This window comes from Oryctolagus cuniculus, chromosome 9 (assembly GCF_964237555.1).
Source record: "Oryctolagus cuniculus chromosome 9, mOryCun1.1, whole genome shotgun sequence".
NCBI classification, from domain to species: Eukaryota; Metazoa; Chordata; class Mammalia; order Lagomorpha; family Leporidae; genus Oryctolagus; species Oryctolagus cuniculus.
The window spans coordinates 136,617,308-136,640,749 of NC_091440.1; the positions used below are offsets into that span (position 1 = coordinate 136,617,308).

The 23,442-nt window shown below is 41.9% G+C and overlaps 1 protein-coding gene across 2 annotated transcripts in view; it reads left to right on the forward strand.

The window, feature by feature from the left end:
- Positions 1 to 23,442, forward strand: part of ARID2 (AT-rich interaction domain 2) — a 147,618-nt gene that overhangs the window by 104,587 nt on the left and 19,589 nt on the right. Inside the window, exons 13-16 of one of the 2 annotated variants that reach the window (XM_051850994.2) lie at positions 2,622 to 2,756; positions 3,321 to 3,517; positions 3,756 to 6,613; positions 14,343 to 14,491. In XM_051850994.2, the coding sequence (XP_051706954.1) occupies positions 2,622 to 2,756; positions 3,321 to 3,517; positions 3,756 to 6,613; positions 14,343 to 14,491 (3,339 nt within the window). The remainder of the gene's footprint in view (positions 1 to 2,621; positions 2,757 to 3,320; positions 3,518 to 3,755; positions 6,614 to 14,342; positions 14,492 to 23,442) is intronic. The other variant, XR_011379108.1, reaches the window with a different exon arrangement.

The following is a 23,442-nucleotide window of genomic DNA, read 5'->3' on the forward strand; positions in this document are numbered from 1 at the left end:
GAGCTTCTTCCTGGTCTCCCAGGCAGGTGCAGAGGCCCAAGGACATGGGCCATCTTCTACTGTTTTCCCAGGCCACAGCAGAGAGCTGGATCGGAAGTGGAGCAGCCGGGACTAGAACGGGCACCCATATGGGATGCCCGCGCTTCAGGCCAGGGCATTAACCCGCTCTGCCACAGCGCCAGCCCCCAGCAATATTCTGTAGACTTGTCTGCTTTGCTTGAAGTAGTTTCATGGCATGAAATACCTATAATTAATTGTTCTTTCTTGCCTTCTATATTTATATACGTTGACCTCTTATACATAAGGAATCTCTTGGAATAATATTTGGAAATGAGTATCTTCTCTTTCTGAAGTCTCAGTAGAGAAAGGATTATCAAAGTTGGAAAGATTTATGTGCGGTGTGTGTGGGTGTGTGTGTTTACCTTAGGCACAGATTTGGTCTTATAAATACCAATTGCACATCTCTGCCAGTTCTTGAAGAGGGAGGAGAAAGTCATTTTACAATCATTTTATCACAATTATTTGATTTAGTTAATAGGAAACAGCTATGTAGCTGTTCTGGAGTTCTGGAAAAACTCCTTCAAGGGTATTTAGGACTCCGGTTCTGACCTCAAGATGGAAGCCAGTTCAAGAAAAAGACAAGGCTGGGCATTTGGCTCAGCAGTTCAGTCACCTGCATCCCACACCAGAGTGCCTGGTTCAAGTCCCAGCTATTCTACTTCCAATCCAGCTTCCTGCTAATGCTTATCCTGGGAAGCAGTGAATAATGACTCAAGTACCTGGGTCTCTGCTACACACATGGGAGACTTGAATGAAGTGCTGGGCTCCTGGCTTAAGCCTGGCGCAGCCCCAGCTATTGCAGACATTTGGGTTATGAATCAGTGGATGGAAGGTATCTTTCTGCCTGCTCCACCTCTTCTTTCTTTTCCTTTCACACAAAAAATGAAAATAACTGAATAAATAATTTTTTTTGACAGGCAGAGTTAGACAGTGAGAGAGAGAGACAGAGTTATAGACAGTGAGAGAAAGACAGAAAGATCTTCCTTCAGTTGGTTCACCCCCCTAATGGCTGCCACCTCCAGTGCTGCGCTGATCCAAAGCCAGGAGCCAGGCGCTTCCTCCTGGTCTCACATGTGGGTGCAGGGCCCAAGCACTTGGGCCATTCTCCACTGCCCTCCTGGGCCCCAGCAGAGAGCTGGACTGGAAGAGGAGCAACCGCGACTAGTACCCAGCACCCCAACCAGGACGGAGGATTAGCCTAGTGAGCCACGGCGCCGGCCTGAATAAATAATTTTTAAAAGATCACAGTGTTTTAAGAATAGAAAGAAAGACTGAAGTTTGAATTTGTAATGGATTAGGAAATAGAAAGGTTTTGAAATGGAGGAATGGCTGTGTGTGTAATATCGAAAGTGTGTCTATTTTAGGGAGTAGTTTAGAAGCTTGGGTGAGTTTTTCTAAAGGGATTTGATCCAAGAGCTGAGGAAAGTTTAATCTTAGCTCAGTTTTTCACCATTGTCCTTAGCACTAGTGCAGATAACTCATTTTTAGGAACTTCTGTTCCAGTCTGATTATTATAAGATACAAACTTGAGTATTCACTGAATAAAATTATTTCTGATGCAACAGTGTTGATGTGGGGGGGAGCCAGTGCTGTGGCACAGTGGGTTAACGCCCTGGCCTGAAGCGCGGGCATCCTATATGGGTGCTGGTTCAAGACCCGGCTGCTCCTCTTCAGATTCAGCTCTCTGCTATGGCCTGGGAAAGCAGTAGAAGATGGCCCAAGTCCTTGGATTCCTGCACCCATATGGGAGACCTGGGAGAAGCTCCTGGCTCCCGGCTTCAGATCAGCGCAGCTCCAGCTGTTGCAGCCAATTGGAGAGTGAACCATTGGATAGAATCCCCCACCCCACTCTGTGCCTCTCCTCTCTGTGTGTAACTCTCATTTTGAAATAAATAAATAAATCTTAAAAAAAAAAAATGTTGACAGTAGACCAACTCTACTATGCTGGGATGTGAACATTATTTTTATATTTGTTATTAATGATTTTTTTATTTTGATTTTTTTTTTCACAGCAGAGTGGACAGTGAGAGAGAGACAGAGAGAAAGGTCTTCCTTTGCCGTTGGTTCACCCTCCAATGGCCGCCGCAGCTGGCGCGCTGCGGCCGGCGCACCGCGCTAATCCGATGGCAGGAGCCAGGTACTTATCCTGGTCTCCCATGGGGTGCAGGGCCCAACACTTGGGCCATCCTCCACTGCACTCCCTGGCCATAGCAGAGAGCTGGCCTGGAAGAGGGGCAACTGGGACAGAATCCGGCGCCCCGACTGGGACTAGAACCCGGTGTGCCAGCGCCGCAAGGCAGAGGATTAGCCTAGTGAGTCGCGGCGCGGGCCTGTTATTAATGATTTTTAATACTCAAATAGGTATGATTAAGCAATGAAATCTCTTGATTTAATCTGTCTTAAACATCGCATATAGTTTGACTACTAACACATGAGATAGTGAAATATAGTTAGTATATAGAATTATTAATTAGTAACTCATTGCCTTCAGATAGTTTTAGAATTTTTATGTTGTTTCCCATAATGTATTGTATATTGACTTTATATTTTTCTTCTTTTAGGCTAAATGCTCATTTTGAAATAAATCTAGATTGTTCTGTTTCTCGGGCAGAAATGTATTCTGAATACCTCTCAACTTGCAGTAAATTAGCACGTGGTGGAATCCTAACATCAACTGGATTTTATAAATGTCTTAGGTAGGACGCATAGTTCTTTAAATGTTTGAAGAGCTAAGTTACATCATGCATGACACCTCTTGCTTTCTTAAGAAAATACCAGATATTTGTCTGTGTTAAGAATCTGCTAGCTGAAGTTTCACGTGGATAGGCTGCGCTGCATTACAGTTTGTGTTGGGAAGTTCTGAAGCTTACTCAAGAAAAGGAAGAAGTTAGTTCCCTTTTTTTTGCCTACCTACTTGTCCATGTTAAAGACGTAACTTCGGGCCTTTTTAATGTTAAATGATAATCTGTGATTAATACTCTGTTTTCAAATAGCAGGACTGTTTGCTGTTTTTCAAGTTTCATAGAGTAAATATTTTTATTAGTTACGGATGAAATAGAACTGTTTAAACACAGCAACACTGTGTTTTTTTAAATTGGAGGATTCATCTGTAGATATTAATTTGCTTCCCACCTTCACACAGTAGAACCTCCTGACTCGCCCTGGTTGGCACACAAGGAGCAGTGCGGATAGTGTACCGTGAGAAGTCAGGCGGGGCTTCTCCCAGTTCTCAGCACTGACAGAGTGTGTGTCCCCTACAGAACAGTCTTCCCGAATCACACTGTGAGGAGGGTCGAGGATTCCAGCAGCAGCGGGCAGGCGCACATCCACGTGGTGGGGGTCCGGCGCAGGGCCCTCCCACTCCCCGTGCAGATGTACTACCAGCAGCAGCCAGCGGCGACGCCTGTGGTTCGTGTCGATTCTCTTCCTGACGGGTCTCCAGCTCCTCCACCTGCAGGTAATAATTTCTATTGTGTTTTAAGCGTTGTATTATGTAAATTTAAAGTGTACAGCTTTTCCTTGTTTTTCTGGTAGTGCTTTCTTACTTGAGCTGTTATTTTCTCATAATCATATGATTTGAAGTTGCTGAATATTAATTTTTTAACGGTATTTTTTTGCATTAAGTAAAGTAAGTCCTAATTGCAGACTTCCAGTGCATTTCATTTGAATTTTGGCTTTTTTCCCCCTGTTTTCAGGAATCCCTCATGGATCACAAGCTGTAGGAAACCATTATCAGAGGACTCCTGTTACCAACCAGTCTTCAAGCTTGACTGCAACACAAATGTCTTTTCCAGTACAAGGTGTTCATACTGTGGCTCAGACTGTTTCAAGAATTCCACCAAATCCTTCAGTTCATACCCACCAGCAGCAGAATGCTCCAGTGACTGTCATTCAAAATAAAGCTCCAATTTCTTGTGAAGTTGTTAAGGCGACAGTAATCCAGAACTCTGTGCCCCAGACAGCAGTTCCTGTTAGCCTTGCTGTGGGAGGAGGGCCTCCCCAGACTTCTGTGGTGCAGAATCCTAGTGCAGGGCCACAACCTGTTACCGTTGTGAACTCCCAGACTTTGCTACACCACCCATCTGTAATCCCACAGCCGTCTGCATTACACACAGTGGTACCAGGACAGATAGCTTCAGGCACCCCTGTTACAGTAATTCAGCAAGCGGTCCCACAGAGTCATATATTTGGCAGAGTACAGAATATACCAGCATGCACTTCTGCAGTTTCACAGGGTCAGCAGCTAATCACCACCTCACCCCAGCCTGTGCAGACTTCATCTCAGCCGACGTCAGCTGGTAGCCAGCCACAGGACACTGTCATCATAGCACCCCCACCATATGTAACAACCTCTGCATCCAATATTGTCTCAGCAACTTCAGTGCAGAATTTTCAGGTAGCTGCAGGACAAATGGTTACTATTGCTGGTGTCCCAAGTCCGCAGCCCTCCAGGGTAGGGTTTCAGAACATTGCACCAAAGCCTCTCCCTTCTCAGCAAGTTTCATCAACAGTGGTCCAGCAGCCTATTCAACAGCCACAGCAGCCAGCCCAACAAAGTGTAGTGATTGTAAGTCAGCCAGCTCAACAAGGTCCAACGTATGCACCAGCCATTCACCAGATTGTTCTTGCTAATCCAACAGCTCTTCCGGCTGGTCAGGCAGTTCAGCTAACTGGACAACCAAACATAACTCCATCTTCTTCACCATCACCTGTCCCATCTACTAATAACCAGGTCCCTACTGCCCTGTCATCATCTTCCACCCCTCAGTCACAGGGACCACCCCCTACTGTCAGTCAAATGCTGTCTGTCAAAAGGCAGCAACAGCAGCAGCATTCACCAGCACCCCCACCACAGCAGGTACAAGTACAAGTTCAGCAGCCACAAGTCCAGATGCAAGTTCAACCTCAGCAAGCAAACGCAGGAGTTGGGCAGCCTGCTTCTGGTGAGTCGAGTCTGATAAAACAGCTGCTGCTCCCAAAGCGTGGTCCTTCAACACCAGGTGGTAAGCTTATCCTCCCAGCTCCACAGATTCCTCCCCCTAACAATGCAAGAGCGCCTAGCCCTCAGGTGGTCTATCAGGTGGCCAATAACCAACCAGCAGGCTTTGGAGTGCAGGGGCAAACTCCAGCTCAGCAGCTGTTGGTTGGGCAGCAAAATGTTCAGTTGGTCCAAAGTGCAATGCCACCCACAGGGGGAGTGCAGACTGTGCCCATCTCGAACTTACAGATATTACCAGGCCCGCTGATCTCGAACAGCCCCGCAACCATTTTTCAAGGGACATCTGGCAACCAGGTAACCATAACAGTTGTGCCAAATACGAGTTTTGCAACTGCAACTGTGAGTCAGGGAAATGCAGCTCAGCTCATCGCTCCCGCAGGAATCACCGTGAGTGGCACGCAGGCAGGAGTTGGGCTTCAGGTGCAAACGCTTCCGGCCACGCAGGCATCTCCAGCCGGACAATCATCATGTACTACTGCTACTCCCCCATTCAGAGGTGACAAAATAATTTGCCAAAAGGAGGAGGAAGCAAAGGAAGCAACAGGTTTACATGTTCATGAACGTAAAATTGAAGTCATGGAGAACCCGTCCTGCCGACGAGGAACTACAAACACCAGCAATGGGGATACAAAGGAAAGTGACATACAGGTGGGAAGTCTTTTAAATGGGAGAAAGTACAGTGACTCAAGTCTACCTCCTTCAAACTCAGGGAAAATTCAGAGTGAGGCCAGTCCATGCTCACTCTTTAGTAATGGGCCATCGACAGATTTCGGTGAGAATGGAGCATCTGGAAAACAGAACTCAGAACAGATGGACGTGCAGGATATCAAAAGTGATTTGAAGAAACCCCTGGTTAATGGAATCTGTGATTTTGATAAAGGAGATGGTTCTCATTTAAGCAAAAACATTCCAAATCACAAAACTTCCAATCATGTAGGAAATGGTGAGATATCTCCAATGGAACCACAAGGGACTTTAGATGCCACTCAGCAAGATACTGCCAAAGGTGATCAATTAGAAAGGATTTCTAATGGACCTGTATTAACTTTGGGTGGTTCACCATCTGGAAGCAGCATACAGGAGGCTTCAGCCCTGGCAGCACAGCAGTCTAGTGGTACTGATTTGCCCAATGGACCTCTAGCTTCAAGTTTGAATTCAGATGTGCCTCAGCAACGCCCAAGTGTAGTTGTCTCACCACATTCTACAACCTCTGTTATACAGGGGCATCAGATCCTAACAGTTCCTCACTCAGGACCCCGAGTGTCCCATTCTGCCCTGTCATCTGACGTTCGGTCTGCAAATGGCACAGCAGAGTGCAAAACTGTCAAGCGGCCAGCAGAGGACAGTGACAGGGAGACAGTCCCAGGAATTCCCAGTAAAGTCGGAGTTCGGATTGTTACAATCAGTGACCCCAACAACGCTGGCTGCAGTGCCACAATGGTTGCTGTGCCAGCAGGAGCAGATCCAAGCACTGTAGCTAAAGTAGCAATAGAAAGTGCTGCGCAGCAGAAGCAGCAGCATCCACCAACGTATGCACAGAATGTGGTCCCGCAGGTGAGTCACCGCACCACGGTGTGCCTCTTACCCACTGTTCTCGGTCGCTGATGCAGCCTGGAGGTGATGCTGTGGTCGCTCGCTCACACTCGGGCAGGCCTATGCTTTTTCTCCGGCTGTAATAGGACACTTTTCAGTTGTTAACCATGACACATGGTTGGATCTTTGAGGTTTTTTTGTGACCCAAATTAGTAATCTCAAGGTAGAGAACATCTACCTAACATCATTTGGAGAATTTAGAAAATTCTGAGCCTCTGTCTTTTTTGAGTGCTTCTATGTTTGATTTACACACACATGTTTTTGTGCCCCTGTTAGTAGTACACTTGTAGGAAAGGTAAGTCCCCTAAGAACCTTATGAATGTGTTCTTGTGATATTTATGCATTGAACTGGTTTACTTTCTTCTTAAGAGGGCATTACTATGTATCAGTTTTATGTTTTTTGATATTTCATGTTTTTGTGTTTCCACTTCTTGCTCTGCTGTCGTAGTTCTGCTCTTCCCTGTTTGACGCCTGTAGCCCTGTGCCTGCATGCCTAGCACTACACTGTTTCTAGGATCAGAGCTGCTGAAGTTGAGGGCTCATTTGGCTTGTGAAGACTGCTGTTCCACTGAAGTCCAGGGTTCACTTTGCAGTTGCCACCACTTGGTTCCCAGATCACGTCCTTTCCCGTGGCTTCCTTAGTTGCTGTAGAGCCAGACCTGCTGTACGAGCTCTGCTAGCACCTTCTCGTGGGGGTTTCTTCTCTCTGCTGACAGTTAACAACAAGCAAATGTGTGGCAGTTGTCAGCGTTAGTACCAGACTGCAGGGGACTACAAGATGGAAGGTACACAAATAAAAAGAAGAGCCCCTTGTTTCCAAGCAACTCTTGCACGGCTACGCATCTTTCTTCATGTGCCTGGATAAACTTGGACCCCAAGGCCTCGTGGGGTTTCACTTTGTATGTTCATGTCACCTAGATCGTTTTCAAAGTAACTGAATAAGTTGTGTATGGACGCTGCATACATGGTACTAATAATTATAGTGAGTTATCAGTAGAATGTGCTGAATCATTTGTACTCAAATTCCACAAGGTTTTTTTTTTTTTCATTTACACACTATTTTTAGGTAGTTAAATGGTAAGTACATATTAGACATTTGAAACTTTGGGTATTTATGTTTTTTCCTATATTTAATATTTTCTCAGTTCACCATAATTGATATGCACAAGTTTGTTCTCTTACAGTCCATTCAAATCCTAATAGACCAGTAGTCTGCTGTCCTTCTAATAGAGCAGCCCAATAGGAGAAGAACTTTGTTACTGTGGAGTTGTTTCACCAGCTCCTTTTCTTGTGTCCTTGATCTCTTTTGTGGGTGCATTCAGTAAACGACACCTTAGTAGCAAAGAGTGCACAGTGATACTATGTATGATTTGGGCCTGTGCTAAGTACTTTGTCCTGAAGCATTTTTGCATTTAATTCTTACAACTCAATTAGGTGTAAAGATTGTTACCAACATTTTGAGAAATGTGCACTCAGTGAGCTAAATAACTTATCCAAGGTTACCAACAAATATGCAACTGTAGCCAAAACTAATACTTTTAACCCATTAGCTGCTCCACTGTTCTGAGTGATTGTCCCTGTCAGTGTCTTCTGAAGACACTCTGTAAAGTTGTAGGAAGATCTTTCTAAACCCAACAATTGATTATCTGAATTGTTACATTACAGAATATTAGTACTTCTAAATGGTCATTTTAGGTCATTAATGCTGCACATATTCACATAACATGTTAAGCTTATAAGGCAGGTATTTCAAACCATAAAATGAATGCATTTTGTTCCTTATTTGGAAAATCTGTACTAAATCCTATGCATCATCCCCAAGAATGTAGCTTACATAAAATAACTACATTCTATATTTCTAAGTTAATAACTATTTGGCACATAGGAATTAAAAATTCATAAGGAAAATGATGTAGCATGCATGGTGCATATGAGAATGGGAAATCAGGATTCTTGCAGCTGGCACTTAGCTGAGTGTCTGATTTGCAGTCAGGCACTCGTTAATGGTGTAGCAGGATTTTGTCTTGGTTTGTAAGATGAAGTGCCTCAGTGGGCTACAGATTCAAAACAGGCAGAATCAGCTGTTGAGGGTGGCATCGCAGGTTGCTGTTGAAGAGCTGGCTGTTGGTACTCCTTAAGATCCTGCTAATAGAACCCATTCCATTATGGCCCAGACTCTAGATTTCTCTATCTATTCTTGGCTCGATACCATTTTATTCAGTATTTTAATTTGTAGCTTAAAGGTGTCAGTGAAATAGGGGATTTTAAATGTCTTTTCTTCAAACTGTTTCTCTGCCGTTTCAAGGGGTCTGAGGAGGTTTGGGAAGTACTTTGGCCCCAGGAAGGGACTTGAGGTTTGCAGAATGGTCAGGCTTGGGAAGACGGCAGGGAAGGATCCTGTTTAGAAAGTCCAGTAGGTAGTCTTTCCTAATACCTTCACAACTTCATTTTGTTTCCTCTCATCCCCAGTATTTAACTGTGGTAATTTCTTCATAGAAAAACAAATAGCAACAAGGAAAGAATACGTGAAAGCAAATTACATAACAACAGATTTTGTGTTTAAATAGTATCTACCTGTTTAGTTTTATGAATAGAAAATAACTTGTATGTACCTGCAGGCAAATATCTACTTGTATCTCTCCAGAGTTAGATTTGTGAGCCCGAGTGCAGTTTACATCTGCATACTGTCTCCAGAAGTCCTTAACTCTTTCACTATTCTTGAATTGAAATTTGCTGGAGGCATTAAATGAAACTGTCCTGTTTAAAACAAAACAGGGATAGGAAATGAGAGGAACATAAATATGAGGGGCCTTCGAAAAGTTCATGGGCAATGTGTATTATGAAGAAACTGCATGGATCTCAAAGTGGTTTGTACCAAAATAAACATCTTTTAATTCTGCCTTTCCATGAAATGTTTGAAGTACCCTTGTACTTACCTGAAGACTTTTTGTTTTTGTTTTTGTTTTTTCAGGATCATGCAAAAGCTGATCCTGTGGTGTGGTAACATGCCACACTCCTAGCTGTGCCTCTCTTCAGTCCCCACTTCCTCACACATGCTTCCCTCCTCACGGTGTGGCCAGCTGACACTGTCCCTGTCAGTGTCTTCTGAAGAGCTTGAGGAGGTTACTCAGCCCTTCAGAAAGCACATGTGTGACCTCAGGAGGGCAGCTGTGCACTCCCAGCACAGAGGCCACACCGTGTGTATGGCTTCAGTGTTTTTCAGGAGTTCTACTGCTCAGACTTGTACAGCAGTAGCAGATTGCCAAAACTAACAAAGGTGTTATCACAAAGCGTGACTATTTTGTTTGTATCGCAGGGTGTTATTGTAAGACAGGCTTAGTGTGTATTGAGTGTCTAGATTTATATCTAATGAGAGGGGAAAACCTGGTGCAGGCTCAGTATCCCATAGCCACAGTGCCTGAAACCAGAAGTGTTTCGGATTGTGAAATTTTTCACATTGAAATATTTGCACATACACAATGAAGTATCTTGGGATCAGGACCCATTTCCAAATAAGAAATTCAATTGTGTTTCATAGATATTTATACACATAGCCTGAAGGTAATTTTTTTACTGTATTTTTAATAATTTTTTGCATGAATCAGTTTCAAGGTGTGTAATTTTCTACTAGTGAGTATCAGCTGTCAATAGGTTTTCAGATTGTGGATTCTGGATTAGGATGCTCAACTGGTAGTTTAAGAAAATGGTAGTTAGTCCAGTGTTATAGCTAAAGGAGGCTTAGAGATGATTGTGTCTAAAACTCTGAGGTTTTTAAGATTTGAAGTGACTTGATGATACTCACAAACATCTATCTCTTTTCAGCAATTTCTGTCACTACCATAGTACTCTTCTATAAATATGTGTACAGTTAGACAAGAGGTGATCTCTTAGATTAAGTCTTAAATTCTTCTCCTTACTCATCTGTTCAGTTTATGATTTCCCAGTTTCTTTGTTAGACTTTAGAAATCATTCTTCTATTTACCTCAGCAGCTCTCTTCTGTAAGTAGCCGCCTAAGCATGTAGCTAGAGTTGAACAGTTTCCCAGTACTACTGAGAGTTTATTTTGAGAATAGGTTACTACTATGTAGCTTTTTCCTAACACAGATTGAAATGTTTTAGTTTTGTTCAGAGGTTTTTGAGGTTTAACATTAAAGAAAGTAAGGATTTAAAAGCACAAGTCAAAGTGTTATTTAGAATTTTTGGCTATAATGCTCTTGAAGAGACAATAAATGAAAGCAAAATTACAATTCTCTTATTTACCAAAAAGACCAATATCTTTGCCCAGAAGGAAATAATAGAACTGCTTGACCTCCTCTGTAATTTTGTGTTTCTGATCACTCACTGGAGTTGTTGTCTTTCACACCCTGACTCTTTCTCAAAGCTGTACTATAAATAGCTCGCAGTTTCTCAGTTGAAGTGCAGCTGAGAGCAGAGTTACAGAGAGAGAGACAGAGATCTTCCACCTGCTGGTTCACTCCCCCGAATGGCCACAGTGGCCGGAGCTGGACCAGTCTGAAGCCAGGAGCCAGGAGCCTCTGGGTCTCCCACGTGGGTGCAGGGTCCGAAGTACTTGGGCCATCTTCTGTTGCTTTCCTAGGCACATTAGGAGGGAGCTGCATTGGAAGTGAAGCATTCGGGACTCGAACTGGTGCCCAAATGGGATGCTGGCACTGCAGGAGGCGGCTTAATGTGCTATGCCACAGTGCCGGCCCCTCACATGTACATTTGAGTTACAGCTAATGATCTGGCAATTCGCAGAAAACAATAATACTAACAGAAAGTAAGCCTTTGCATCCTGCAAGAGATGTGTATTACATTCTCACATAGATCTGATTCTTAGGATATGACCAATTTAATTGGTACTTACTTTGAAAAATACATAGCATGAAAATAGAGCCATTGCCTTATGTGTCCATCACAGAATTTCAAGGCTTACAATCACTGTACAGTAATATTCTGTTTTTATCCATTTCTTGTTCGCATCACTTACCCCTTCTACTACTTTAAAGCAAGTCCCAAACATTTTTTCATTTATGTATATGAGTATATAATTGTTTGACAGTTAAGATATATATGAAATTATTATACCTAGTAAGTAGTATTTTCTTAGTATTACCTGATACTCTCTGATTTTTCAGTGTCCTCCAATTGTCTCTAGAATTGTTTTTAACAGCTTATTTGAATTAGAACCCAGCTGTTTTCATATTTTCTACATACTGCACTTGCTGAATGTCTTTTTGTTTTTCATTCTTAATTTAACAACTGGTGTTAATTTCAGTTGTTCTTACCACATCCCTCATTAACATTTGGGATTTAAATACCATATGATTCCCTATTGTTAGCATTTTCTCTGACAAAGTTTGCTAGCGTTTATAAATAAAATTTAGTTTAATTTACAAATACATGGCAAAATAATTGATACAGTACTTTGGTGGTAATAGTGTAGGGAACCAGAAAATTGGTTCAGAGGGAACTTGATACCTTTGACAGACTTTGTTGTTATAAATCGGGGATGTTTGTGTTTGGCCAGGACCAGTCCACTTGATTACTACCAGTTATTAGAAAGCCTAACATTCATGATGCAGCATTTTCACTTCACGGAAACAGTCTTAATTTGTTGACAGATATTGCAATGTTATTTCCCCTTCCTTTCTTGTTGAACCTCTTTTGTTTTCCTGGCTGCTTTCTCACCATGGGGGAGTCTTGGTTGTTAGACATACTGCTCCTGATCACCACGCACAGTGAGTTCATCTCACTGCCCCTGAGGGGGCCTTACCATCTTTCCTCCAAAATAGCCAGAGGTGAGGGGATTGGGCTGCGACATCTGTCACCCCACTGTTCGCCAGGGTTGATTCGGCTGATCTGGCTGGCTAGCAGGTGTCCCCTTCCCCGCTAGAGGGGGACCAGTATTTGGTCAAGGGTATATGAATAGCAGCGCTCCCCTGCTAGAACCTCCAAATAAAATACGGTTTTTCTGCTGGACTTCTCTTACATAACAACACCAGCAGTGGCAGTCATTGAAAATCATGTGTGGTTTCTCTGGTCTTGTGGTGACCCATAAGTTAGACAGAATGACTTACACTTCAAAGGTGAGAAGCCTGAGGATCAGAGAGGTAGGTTACCGAAGGTCACGTGGCCAGTTCAAAGGCACACTGGGAACTCGGGTCCTGGTCTGTGCAGCTGGAAGGTCCCTGCTGTTCACACTGCCCTAACTTGCTTTTCCTGCGTGTATGTGTTTCCTCACCACTGCAGATCTTGCTGATGGGAATCTGTTGTAGACACATCTTCAGTCGCGTACTCCATAGCTTTTTCCTGCCGCAGTGCAGAACTCAAAAGCTCTTGTGATTTCCTATTTCTGATGAGAACTTTTTCATTCACATTTTATCCTCTTGCTCGTTTCACTTACGTGTTGCAGTAGCCTTACATGTTATAACAACCTTTTTTGGTTTTGTTCTGTCATTAAAAAAAATTATTATGGGTTTTAACGTGGATATTTCAATAATTTGTTCACCTATTCCTAATGTTACCTTTTAAATGCAAAACTATAGTCAATATCTTCCCAAAGTTTTAACTTACTGCCTTTAAACAATGCATTGAAAATAATGTGCTAGTGTTTCTTTAAAAAAAATACATTTTTTTCATTTTGCGATATTTTGAAGAAATGTCTTACCTGTAAGTATATTAAGCTACATTATAATTATTGTTTTCTGAGAGAAAGTGGTATAGAAGAACAAAATAGCATAGGTTAAATTTAAAAGACTTTATGCCTACAATTAGAATCCTTTTGCTGGTATTATCCATCAACAGCTATAATTGAGCAACTTCAAAGACTAAAATTATGAGTTTAAACAGTTTACTGCAAATTAGTTCATATTTATAATATTCTGCTTACCTGGTTACATAATTTTTAACTGTGACCCGAAATTTTCTTTGCCTTTTACTACATGTTATTTGTTTCATATTAAGATACTTTTAAAATCTAAAAATAAGTTACACAAAGAAATAATAGGTTGCAGTTGATCTTTCTTGTGAACAACACACATAAGTAACTCAAATGGGTATATATCTTATTTAAGTCTATCATTGTGGTGTTTCTACCTAAAAATTTTAATTTTACTAATTTTCAATTTTAACAGTTGGCCCTCCATATCGGTGGAATCGACCAACTAGGGATCACATCTACTTGAAGGGAAATTTTATGTCTGTACTGAACTTTGTTCTTCTGATACTACAGTATCAGATATCTGTATAGCATCTATAGTAGATATTAAAAATCATCCAGAGATGGTTTAAGGTGTCCAGGAGAATGTGTCTTGGTCACATGCAAACACTACAGCATTTTATATGAAGGACTCCAGCATCTGTGGGTTTTGGTAGAGCATTTGCGAGGATTCTGGAACCAGTACTCTGTGGATACCGAGGGACAACTGTGTATTTTTTTAATGCTAATAACTGTGATTTTTGCCTCTGTGTTTTCATGTTAGGTAAAAGAATTGAACTTCACAAATGTTTTTGTAGAAATAATGACCATTTTAAAGAGCTTTCTAAAGATAATCATTAACTTAAAGCTACAAAATGTGTTTCATGTTAGAAATGTCTATTGATGTAATCAAACATATAAGACTGTGCTGTGAAATATGATTGTTTTCCAGTGTCATGTCACAAACCCTGCATTTGTGCTTTTTCACAGAGCACTCCCATGCCACCTTCACCAGCTGTTCAAGTGCAGGGCCAGCCTAGCAGTTCTCAGCCTCCTCCATTCAGTGCATCCGGGCAGCATGGAGATGCAGTGAGAAAACCTGGACAGAACTTCATGTGTCTGTGGCAGTCTTGTAAAAAGTAAATGGCCATTTTATTTCATATACAAAAGTGTTCTTTGTTTTGGAATGCTTTTCTATTTAAATTTCTGTCACCTATAATTTGATCAAAATTTTCTTTTCAAACCACTGACTTTGAGCAAAAATATTTTAAGAGTCATATTTAAACAGGTCTGGTAGTATTTAATCTAAGAAATGTATTAAAATGATGGAAAGACTTCATTGTATAATACGAAGTTGTTAAGGAATGTGGCTTTCCATTGGTCTTTGTTTCACTCTTTCACTCTTTCTTTCTCATTTGAGAGGCGTAGAGACAGAGATGCTCTAATCACTGGTTCATGCCCCAGTTGCCAAGAGCAGTTAGACTGGACTGGAAGTGAAGCCAGGAGCTGGGTGGCAGGCACTGACTTCCCGTGAGCCATCACCACTGCCTCCCAGAGTCTGCAGGAGCAGGAAGCTGGCAGTCGGACCTAGCACACCGATGTGGGGTACAAGGCCGTATGCCCACTTTTTAAAGAAAGTTTTCTTGGACTTGAAGGAAAACTTGAGAACTTTGGTTACAGTAAGGGCTGCAGTCCCTGTGGTTGCCGTGAGTCGTTTTCTCAGAGCTCCAGCCTAAGGCGTTTGTTTTAATAGACAGAATACCCTTCATTTCTTAGACGTCGAAGATTCCATCTCTTCTTAATTAATTGATATCAGAAATTACCACATCTTCTTAACTATTCATGGTTTTGACTCTGTGTTGGAGATGTTGCATTCATCGTAAGCTATCTGCTGGCTGTTCTGAGCTTGTGACTCTTCGTGTGGCCTGTGGCTTATTAATGGACAGTGTTTATGAAGAACTGTAGGTGTCAGCCGAGTAGTGGGATCATGAAGTCCTTTCACTGCATTGTTTGACTAGAGAGCTGTTTCTCTTTTACATGAAAAAATGCACAAAATGTTTCACATTCCATCATGTTAGTAAGCATAAGTGCTGTTTCCAGTTTCATGTGTGTGTGATATTTGTGTGTGTACTTTGTCATAGTGCAACATCTGTTGGTCAAAAAGAGTTTTTAAAAATCTGTACCTTAGGTTATTTGGGACTTTTTTCCTTTAATTGATTTAAATTGAACAGTGTATGTTTTGTGAATTTGAAACATTCTTCACTGATGTCAGTTTTACTCTTTTCATTTGTTTGGAGTTTTTTTGTCCCAATGGCAAATAGCAGAGATAGAGAAGGTAGCGTGCTAAAGCCGTTAGCAGACGCTCCCAGAGCTTCAGCGTACTTGGTTAGATGAAGTATTTGAGACTTGTGAGTGGAGAATTGCCTGACAGGCTCAGTGTTGCATAATTTGGGCTTTTTCTGAATAAGCTGCAGCAAGTCTTACAGCTTGTCCTTTTATTGATTGATTCAGGTTTTGAGATACTCGCAGTCATGACCGTGAGCAGCTGAATCCTGCGTCTCCTCAGGAAAATGTTCACGCTGGCTGCTGGCGCCCTGTGGAGAGGCTCAGTCTTCACAGCTTTGAGAGCTCTGTTGAGTTATTACTTTCTTAAGCCTGCATTCTTAGATGCTACATTGCTGGTAACTTCAGTTTTAGTCTGGAAATCTTTATTGAGTGACCTGTAGGAGAGGCATGTTCTAGGAGCTGGAAATAGAGATCATTCCAAGCCCCAGAACACAAATCAATTACAGCCTGAATAATTGTTAGAAAAAGATAGTCCATAGGACTGTTGGCAGCATAGCAGGCAATTAGTAGAACTCTGGAATGGCTGGAAAAGTTTTACTAAGAAGTGGAGTTGTGTCATGAAGAATGGGCATGAGTTTGTCATGATTTCCAGGGGAGAAATAAGTCATTAGGTCATAACTATTGTCTACTAAATATCTTAGTTCTAATTTCTTTAATAGTTAATAAAAAATATTAAAGAACTTTTTTCTTTCACCAGATTTAGAGCTAACATTGTTTACTTCACTGACCTATTACTATAAAATACTTAGTATTTACAGTTGAACTACTGATGATATGCTTTCTTCTTTCATGAAATTAAGTGATTTAATATACATTTAACTGCAACTTAGTTCTGTTGTAGGTCCACACTTCACATTGCATTTATAATTCTAATTTCTGTGTATAATACAGTTGTTTGTGCTGAGCACACTCCTTCATTTTATTCCGGGAAGGACCTAGCAGTCCTCCCTGGAGTGTACTCAGAGACTGGACCGTTGTCTCTTACTCTCAGCCTGTTATTCTGACTCTGTAGTTTGTGTCCACTGGCAGTTGATCCAGATGTTTCCTTAAATTCTAGTTTGGTTTTATGAAGTCTGCTTAAACAGGGTAATCTGTCGTTCTATCAGGAGAGACTGAGTTTCTTCTTGTCTCCTTTTGTAATGTAAACAGCCATTGAGAGTCCCTGCCAAGAACGTACTAAAACACTAAGAGGCCCTCATTTTTTGTCAGCTGTGGATTCCCTTGAGGAAAGGCGAAGTGGTGCTTGATTGCTTCCCTTCTGTACCAGCTTTCCTAGTAACAGCTTACTCGTTAGCCCTCCACAGAGGTAACCATGGCTTGTGTTACTGTTAGGAACTGACTCACAAGTTGAAACATACAAGCATACCTCAGAAAAGTCAGGGAAACTCTTTTATTTTAGTGCAAAAAGAATTGAACCACATGCATGTGACCTTGCTTCAAAAAATTCATTAAAAATACATATTATGAAAAAAATTATGCATTGGTTTTGAATTGTTTTTGTACCAAAATAAGCTTACCTTCATTCCATTTTTCCATGAACTTTCCATTTATATTTGATAACCATCCTTGGCTTTATTTCTTGATATTAAGCATGTGCCCTCTTTGGCCAACAAGAATCTTCTCAAGTGGATGACGTAGCCCTTGTGCGTGATGTTAGTGTAACTGTTTGGTAGCTGCTTTGCTTCTGGCTAAACAAGCTGGCCCACGTTTATCTTGTGCGTTTCTTGCCCCACGCCTGAAATCAACTGTCTCTTCAGGTGCCGCTGGCTTCTTGTACTGGGAAAACAGATTTAGTCTGGGATACCAGAAAAGATGTGTGTCCTAGTCTGTTTTCTGTTGAGATAATTGACTACTAGAAAGTGGATCATGTATAAAATGAAGAAGAAAAGAAATTTTACTTCGTAAGTTCTTGGAGGCTAGGAGTCCAAGGATGAGTGGCCACAGCTCATGAGAGCTTTGCTGCTGGTGGAGACCAGAGTGGTATAGAGCATCTCTCACTCCACCCCAAAGCTGGCCCTGGGGATTAAGTTTCTAACAGATGAACTAGGGGCCCGGATGTGTGTGTGAGGAACCAAAGCCACAGCCATTGGTCATTATTTCTAGGATTTTTCACTTGGCTAATCCTCCGCCCGCGGCGCCGGCACACCAGGTTCTAGTCCCGGTTGGGACTCCAGATTCTCTCGCAGTTGCTCCTCTTCCAGTCCAGCTCTCTGCTGTGGCCCGGGAAGGCAGTGGAGGATGGCCCAAGTGCTTGGGCCCTGCACCTGCATGGGAGACCAGGAGAAGCACCTGGCTTCTGGCTTCTGGCTTCTGGCTTCTGGCTTCTGGCTTCTGGCTTTGGATCGGCGCAGCGTGCCGGCCGTGGCGGCCATTTGGGGGGTGAACCAGCGGAAAAAGGAAGACCTTTCTCTTTGTCTCTCTCTCTCTCTCACTGTCTAACTCTGCCTGTCAAAATAAGGGGGGTGGGGGTGGATAAACTAGAAATCTCTTTCAGGGTAAAAGACGTTGGAAAGTAAATTGTGTTCATCTCGATACTTTGAATGTTGTTGAAAGTACATCCCACTAATGGTAACAAATTACTGTGTTTTGAATTCACTTAAAGTTACTCAGTGGTTTTATCATCAGCTGGATACATGAATGGTTCACTTGTTTCATTCTTACTTATGGAGTTGCTCTATTACTTAAAATATTTCATACCTCTAAAGTCACATTAAGAACCAAGGTATAGTCAAAGAAATTTTGATTCCTATCATGTTCTATATTACTTCTGCCTTCCGCAATATTTTACCTTTACTTTTTACTTTTTAAAGTGCAAATAAATGATGAATATATTTGTATCTTCTACTTCTTAAATAAAGGGAAGCATATTTGTAGGATGAATAATAGTCACCCCACAACACACATGTCCACCAAGATGTGGAGTTCTAATCCCCCAGAATTTGAAAATGTCCCTTAAATGGCCACAGGAGCTTTGCAGATGTGATTGGGGTAAGGCGACTACCAAGCAGCCTCTGAAAGGAGGCAGGAGGTCAGACACCTAGGCAGTGTGATGATGGGAGCAGGAGACGTTTGCAGCAGCTGTGCTGTTTGCTGGAAGTTGGAGGAAAGGTGTGGGCCGAGGAGTGCAGGCTTGGAGGCTCAGTCCGTTCTCCCTGAGAGCAGAGCCCTCCCGTGTAGGCACCTGACCGAATGAGCTGGTGTTTGAAGCTACCAAATTCATGACAGTTGGTTACAACAGTAGGAAGCTAATAATAACTATTTGCAGCTTTCCCAATCTTGCTATTTAAAATAGGATTAAAATGTAATTTGTATATTCCATGAACATTCAAAAACCCTCTCCTGTATTCTAGAGAGCACTTCCAAAACAGTAGGAAGCAACCTCAAAAAAGCTGTTTATGTTTCATTTTTTCTTTTGCTTCAGAATAAGCTTAGGTTTTAATTATGTTTTCCCAGAAATTTTTGAAAAACCCTTAAATACAGATTTAATCATCGTTCCTCTTTTTTATACCTGGGTAGTACTCCATCATGTAGATGTGTCAGTTCCCTATTTATAGACATTTGTTTCCAGGTTTTTCTCTTAAAAATAGTGCTGTACTGAATTGCCTTGTGCAGTGAATAATATTTTTATACTTTTTTGCCCCCATATCTTTGAGACAAATTCTTAGGAATGGAAGCGATGAATAAAAGTATAAGTATATGCACAATTTTGTTAGATATTAACATTCTTCTCATTGTGGTGCACCACTGTGCATTGCACAGAGACTTCATTCTTCACCACCTTGCAAATACAAAATGTTACAAGGGGCCAGAAGTTTGCCAATCTAATGGATGAAAAGCAATATTGCAGTAGTTTCCATTTGTATTTCTTTTCAGTACACTGTCCCTATCTCTGCTTGTTTTTCTGCTGGTTTTTTTTTTTTGTTTTTTTACAGGCAGAGTGGACAGTGAGAGAGAGATAGAGAGAAAGGTCTTCCTTTTGCCGTTGGTTCACCCTCCAATGGCCGCCGCGGCTGGTGTGCTGCGGCCCGCGCACCGCGCTGATCCGATGGCAGGAGCCAGGTACTTCTCCTGGTCTCCCATGGGGTGCAGGGCCCAAGTACTTGGGCCATCCTCCACTGCACTCCCTGGCCACAGCAGAGAGCTGGACTGGAAGAGGGGCATCCGGGACAGAATCCGGCGCCCCGACTGGGACTAGAACCCGGTGTGCCGGCGCCGCAAGGCGGAGGATTAGCTTATTTCTATTGTTTGTTTGTTTAATCTTTTTTTTTTTTTCACTCATTAGTCCTTCCTCTTTGCAGAGTGGGTAAAATTTGTTTTTTCCCTTGTTAACTGATTTTCTGTAGCGAAATGTGTTAGCCTTTCTATTACTGCTGTTTGGTCTAGGTTATGGTTGGGAAGGTTTTCTCCATGTCCAGATTATAGAAGAATCTCCAAGTGTCTTTTTTATTTTTTTTAGAATGTTTGTAGTTTTGTAGCTTATATTCAAATCTTTTAGTTTTTGGAATTTCTTCTCTGTTGGTCATTTTTTCCAGTACAGTTTGTAGTGGTTTCTTAAAGTGAATTCTTTTCTTTATTAGGTTTATTGCTAGATGGTGGTCCTATTTTTTGTTGCTATCATATATGATCTTAATTTGTGTTATTCTTTTCTTTTCTAAGATTTATCTATTTATTTGAAAGTCAAAGTTAGAGAGAGAGAGATAGACAGAGAGAAGGAGAGACAGAGAGAAATCTTCCATCCATTGGTTCACTCCTGAAATACACGCAAGGGCCAGGGCAGGGCTGATCTGAAGCCAGGAGCCAGGAGCTTCTTCTGGGTCTCCCACTCGGGTGCAGGGGCCCAAGCTCTTGGGCCATCTTCTGCTGTTTCTCAGGCACATTATCAGGGAGTTGGATCAGAAGTGCAGCAGCCAGGACTTGAACCAGCATCCATATAGCATGCTGGCACTGTAGACAGCAGTTTAACCCACTGCACTACAGCACCAACCTCTGTGTTACATTTTCAGCCATGATTGTTTTTTAACCAACAGATTTTATTTTTTAGAGTATTTTTTGGGTTTATAGAAAAACTGAGCGAATAGTGTAGCGTTCCCTCACATCCCCTCTTGCTTCCTCTGTTTGCTAACATTGGCATTATTGCAACCTGTGTGCCACAGTTGATGAACCAATGTTGATACATTTATTATTAACTGACACCATAGTTTACATGAAGATTCTCTCATTGTGTTTATATTACTTGTGGTCATTGGGTTTTGATACGCACGTAATTAGTGCTGGTTGTACCATTAGAGTAACAGAGTACTTCCACTGCTCTCAGATTCCACGGTCTTCCGGTTTTGACTTTCCAGAATGTCGTATAGATGGAATTATATAATATGTAGCCTTTATAGACAGGCTTAACTCACTGTGCAGTATGTGTATAAGATTCCTGCATCTTTTTGTGAATTGATTGCTCATTTTGTATTCTCTGAATGATATTCTGTTGTATGGACGTCCCTGGGTTGGTTTGTCCACTCATCATGGTTGCTTCTGGTTACTGACAGTTGCGCAGTAAGCAAGTGTGAACGCTGCTGTGCAGTGTTGTGTAGACAAGCATTTTCAGCTCGTTTGGGCAAAACCTAGAGTTAGAATTGCTGCATGGTGTGATAAAACTGTGCTCATCATGGTAAGAAACTGCCTGTCTTCCATAGTTGGCTGGGCTGTTTGGCTGTGATTGAGACCACTTATTGCTCACAGCTTAACCAGCTGTTGGTGTTCTCAGTGTTTTGGACCAGATGGGTACGCTTTGTAACTCCGTTGTGTTAATCTTAAGTTCCCTAGTGACATACAGTGTTGAGGATCTTTTCATTCATCTGTTTATCATTTGTGTATCTTCCTTTATGGAGTATTTCTTCAGATGTCAAACACTATTCTGCATCATGGGGTTATCATTTTTGGCCTGTCAGTACAATGGATCATATCAATTAATGTGTTTAAAAGCTTATTTATTTGTTTGAAAGACAGAGTGACACAGAGAGAGATTTTTTTATCCAGTGTTTCATTCCCTAATGGCCACAATAGTTGGGTCTGGGCCAAGGGAAAACCAGGAGCCTGAAACTCCATCCCGGTCTCCCTGTGAGGAGCACGAGCCTAAGCATGTGGTTCATCTTTCCAGGCACATTAGCAGGGGACTGGATCAGAAGCGGAGCAGCCAGGATTCCAGCCTGTGCTCTGATATGGGATGCTGGCCTTGCACGTGCCGGCTTAACCTGCTGCATCACACCATTGGCCCCGCATCGATTCATTTTTGGCTCTCGAGCCAGCCTTGCTTGAGTACCTGAAATAAATCCCACCTTGCCTTGCTTTATACGTCTTTTTTAAGTTTTTCCTTTTGTTAATAGTTCTTTCCATACGTGGAGAGGGTTGCTGTGATTTTGGTTGCAGGTATTTACACTGTGTTCATCAGTGTTCCTGGTGTCTTTGATTTTGGCATGAAGATAATGTGGTCCTGATGGAAGGAGTTGGCAGGTGTTCTCTCTGCCTGTCTTCTGTGGGTATTGTGGAGAAGGAGCATTGCTTCCCTCAGGGTGGCAGAATTCACCAGTGAAACCATCTGGTCTTGGTGTCTTCTGATATGAAGGTTATCAATTATTGATTCAGTTTCTGTTATACTAACACCGTCACACATCTCTTAACTAGAGGGATACACTCCAAGAAGTGTCTCATTAGGCTATTTTGTCAGAGTGTACTTACACAAAATAAGACAGCAGCAGCATCATGAAGAGATAGAATCATGTGGGGGCACCATTGTGTACACAGACCACCATTACCTGAAGCTCCATCAGGCTGCACTTGACTGCAGCTCCAGGCCTGTGCGGGGTCACTGCTTCTCCTTGTGTGACGTTTGGCTGGTTGTGTGTTTTCAGGAAAGTGCTTCATTTCTTTGAGGTTACTGAATTTGTGAACACAGACATACTCATAATATTTCTTTATTGTTCTTTTAATGTCTGTGGGATCAGTAGTGATGGTCCCTTTAGCATTTCTGAGGAGTAATTTGTATCATCTCTCACTGGTTATTAGATTGACTAGAGGGTTATCTAGTTTATTGATCTTTGCAAAGAACCAGGTTTTGGTTTTGTTTTTTCCCTATTAATTTTCTGTTTTGAGTTCTACTGTTTTCTGCTCTAATTTTCATTTCTTATCTTCTACTTACTTTGGATTTAATTTGCTCTTTTTTCTCATTTCCTAAACTAAAAGCATAGATTATTGACTTTAGGTATTTTTTTTAAAAAAGTATGTGAATTAAATGCTGTAGCTTTCACTCTAAGTACTGCTTTTACTCTGTCTCTTGCATTTTAAGTGGTACCCAAATTTTAATTTAGTTTGAAATATTATTGAAATGTGTCATTTAATCTCCAAATGTTTTTACTGCTTTTCAGCAGTCTGTGTTACTGATTTTATGAGTGTACATTGAATGATTTGTATTCTTCTCAGTTTGTCAAGGTGTGTTTAATGTCCCGTTGTGTGGTCTCTCTTGTGCATATTCCATGTGAGCTTGACCAGGATGTGCTGCTGGACGAAGTGCTTTGTAACTGTCAGTTAGATCCCGCTGATTGATGGTGCTGTGGTGCAGCTGTATCCCTACTGATTCTCTGCCTCTTGGATCTGTCCGTTACTGATAGATTTATATTCAAGACTCCAGACATAATAGTGGATTTGTCTCTTTCTCCTTGTAAGTCTGTTGGTTTTGGACATGTGTCTGTTGCTG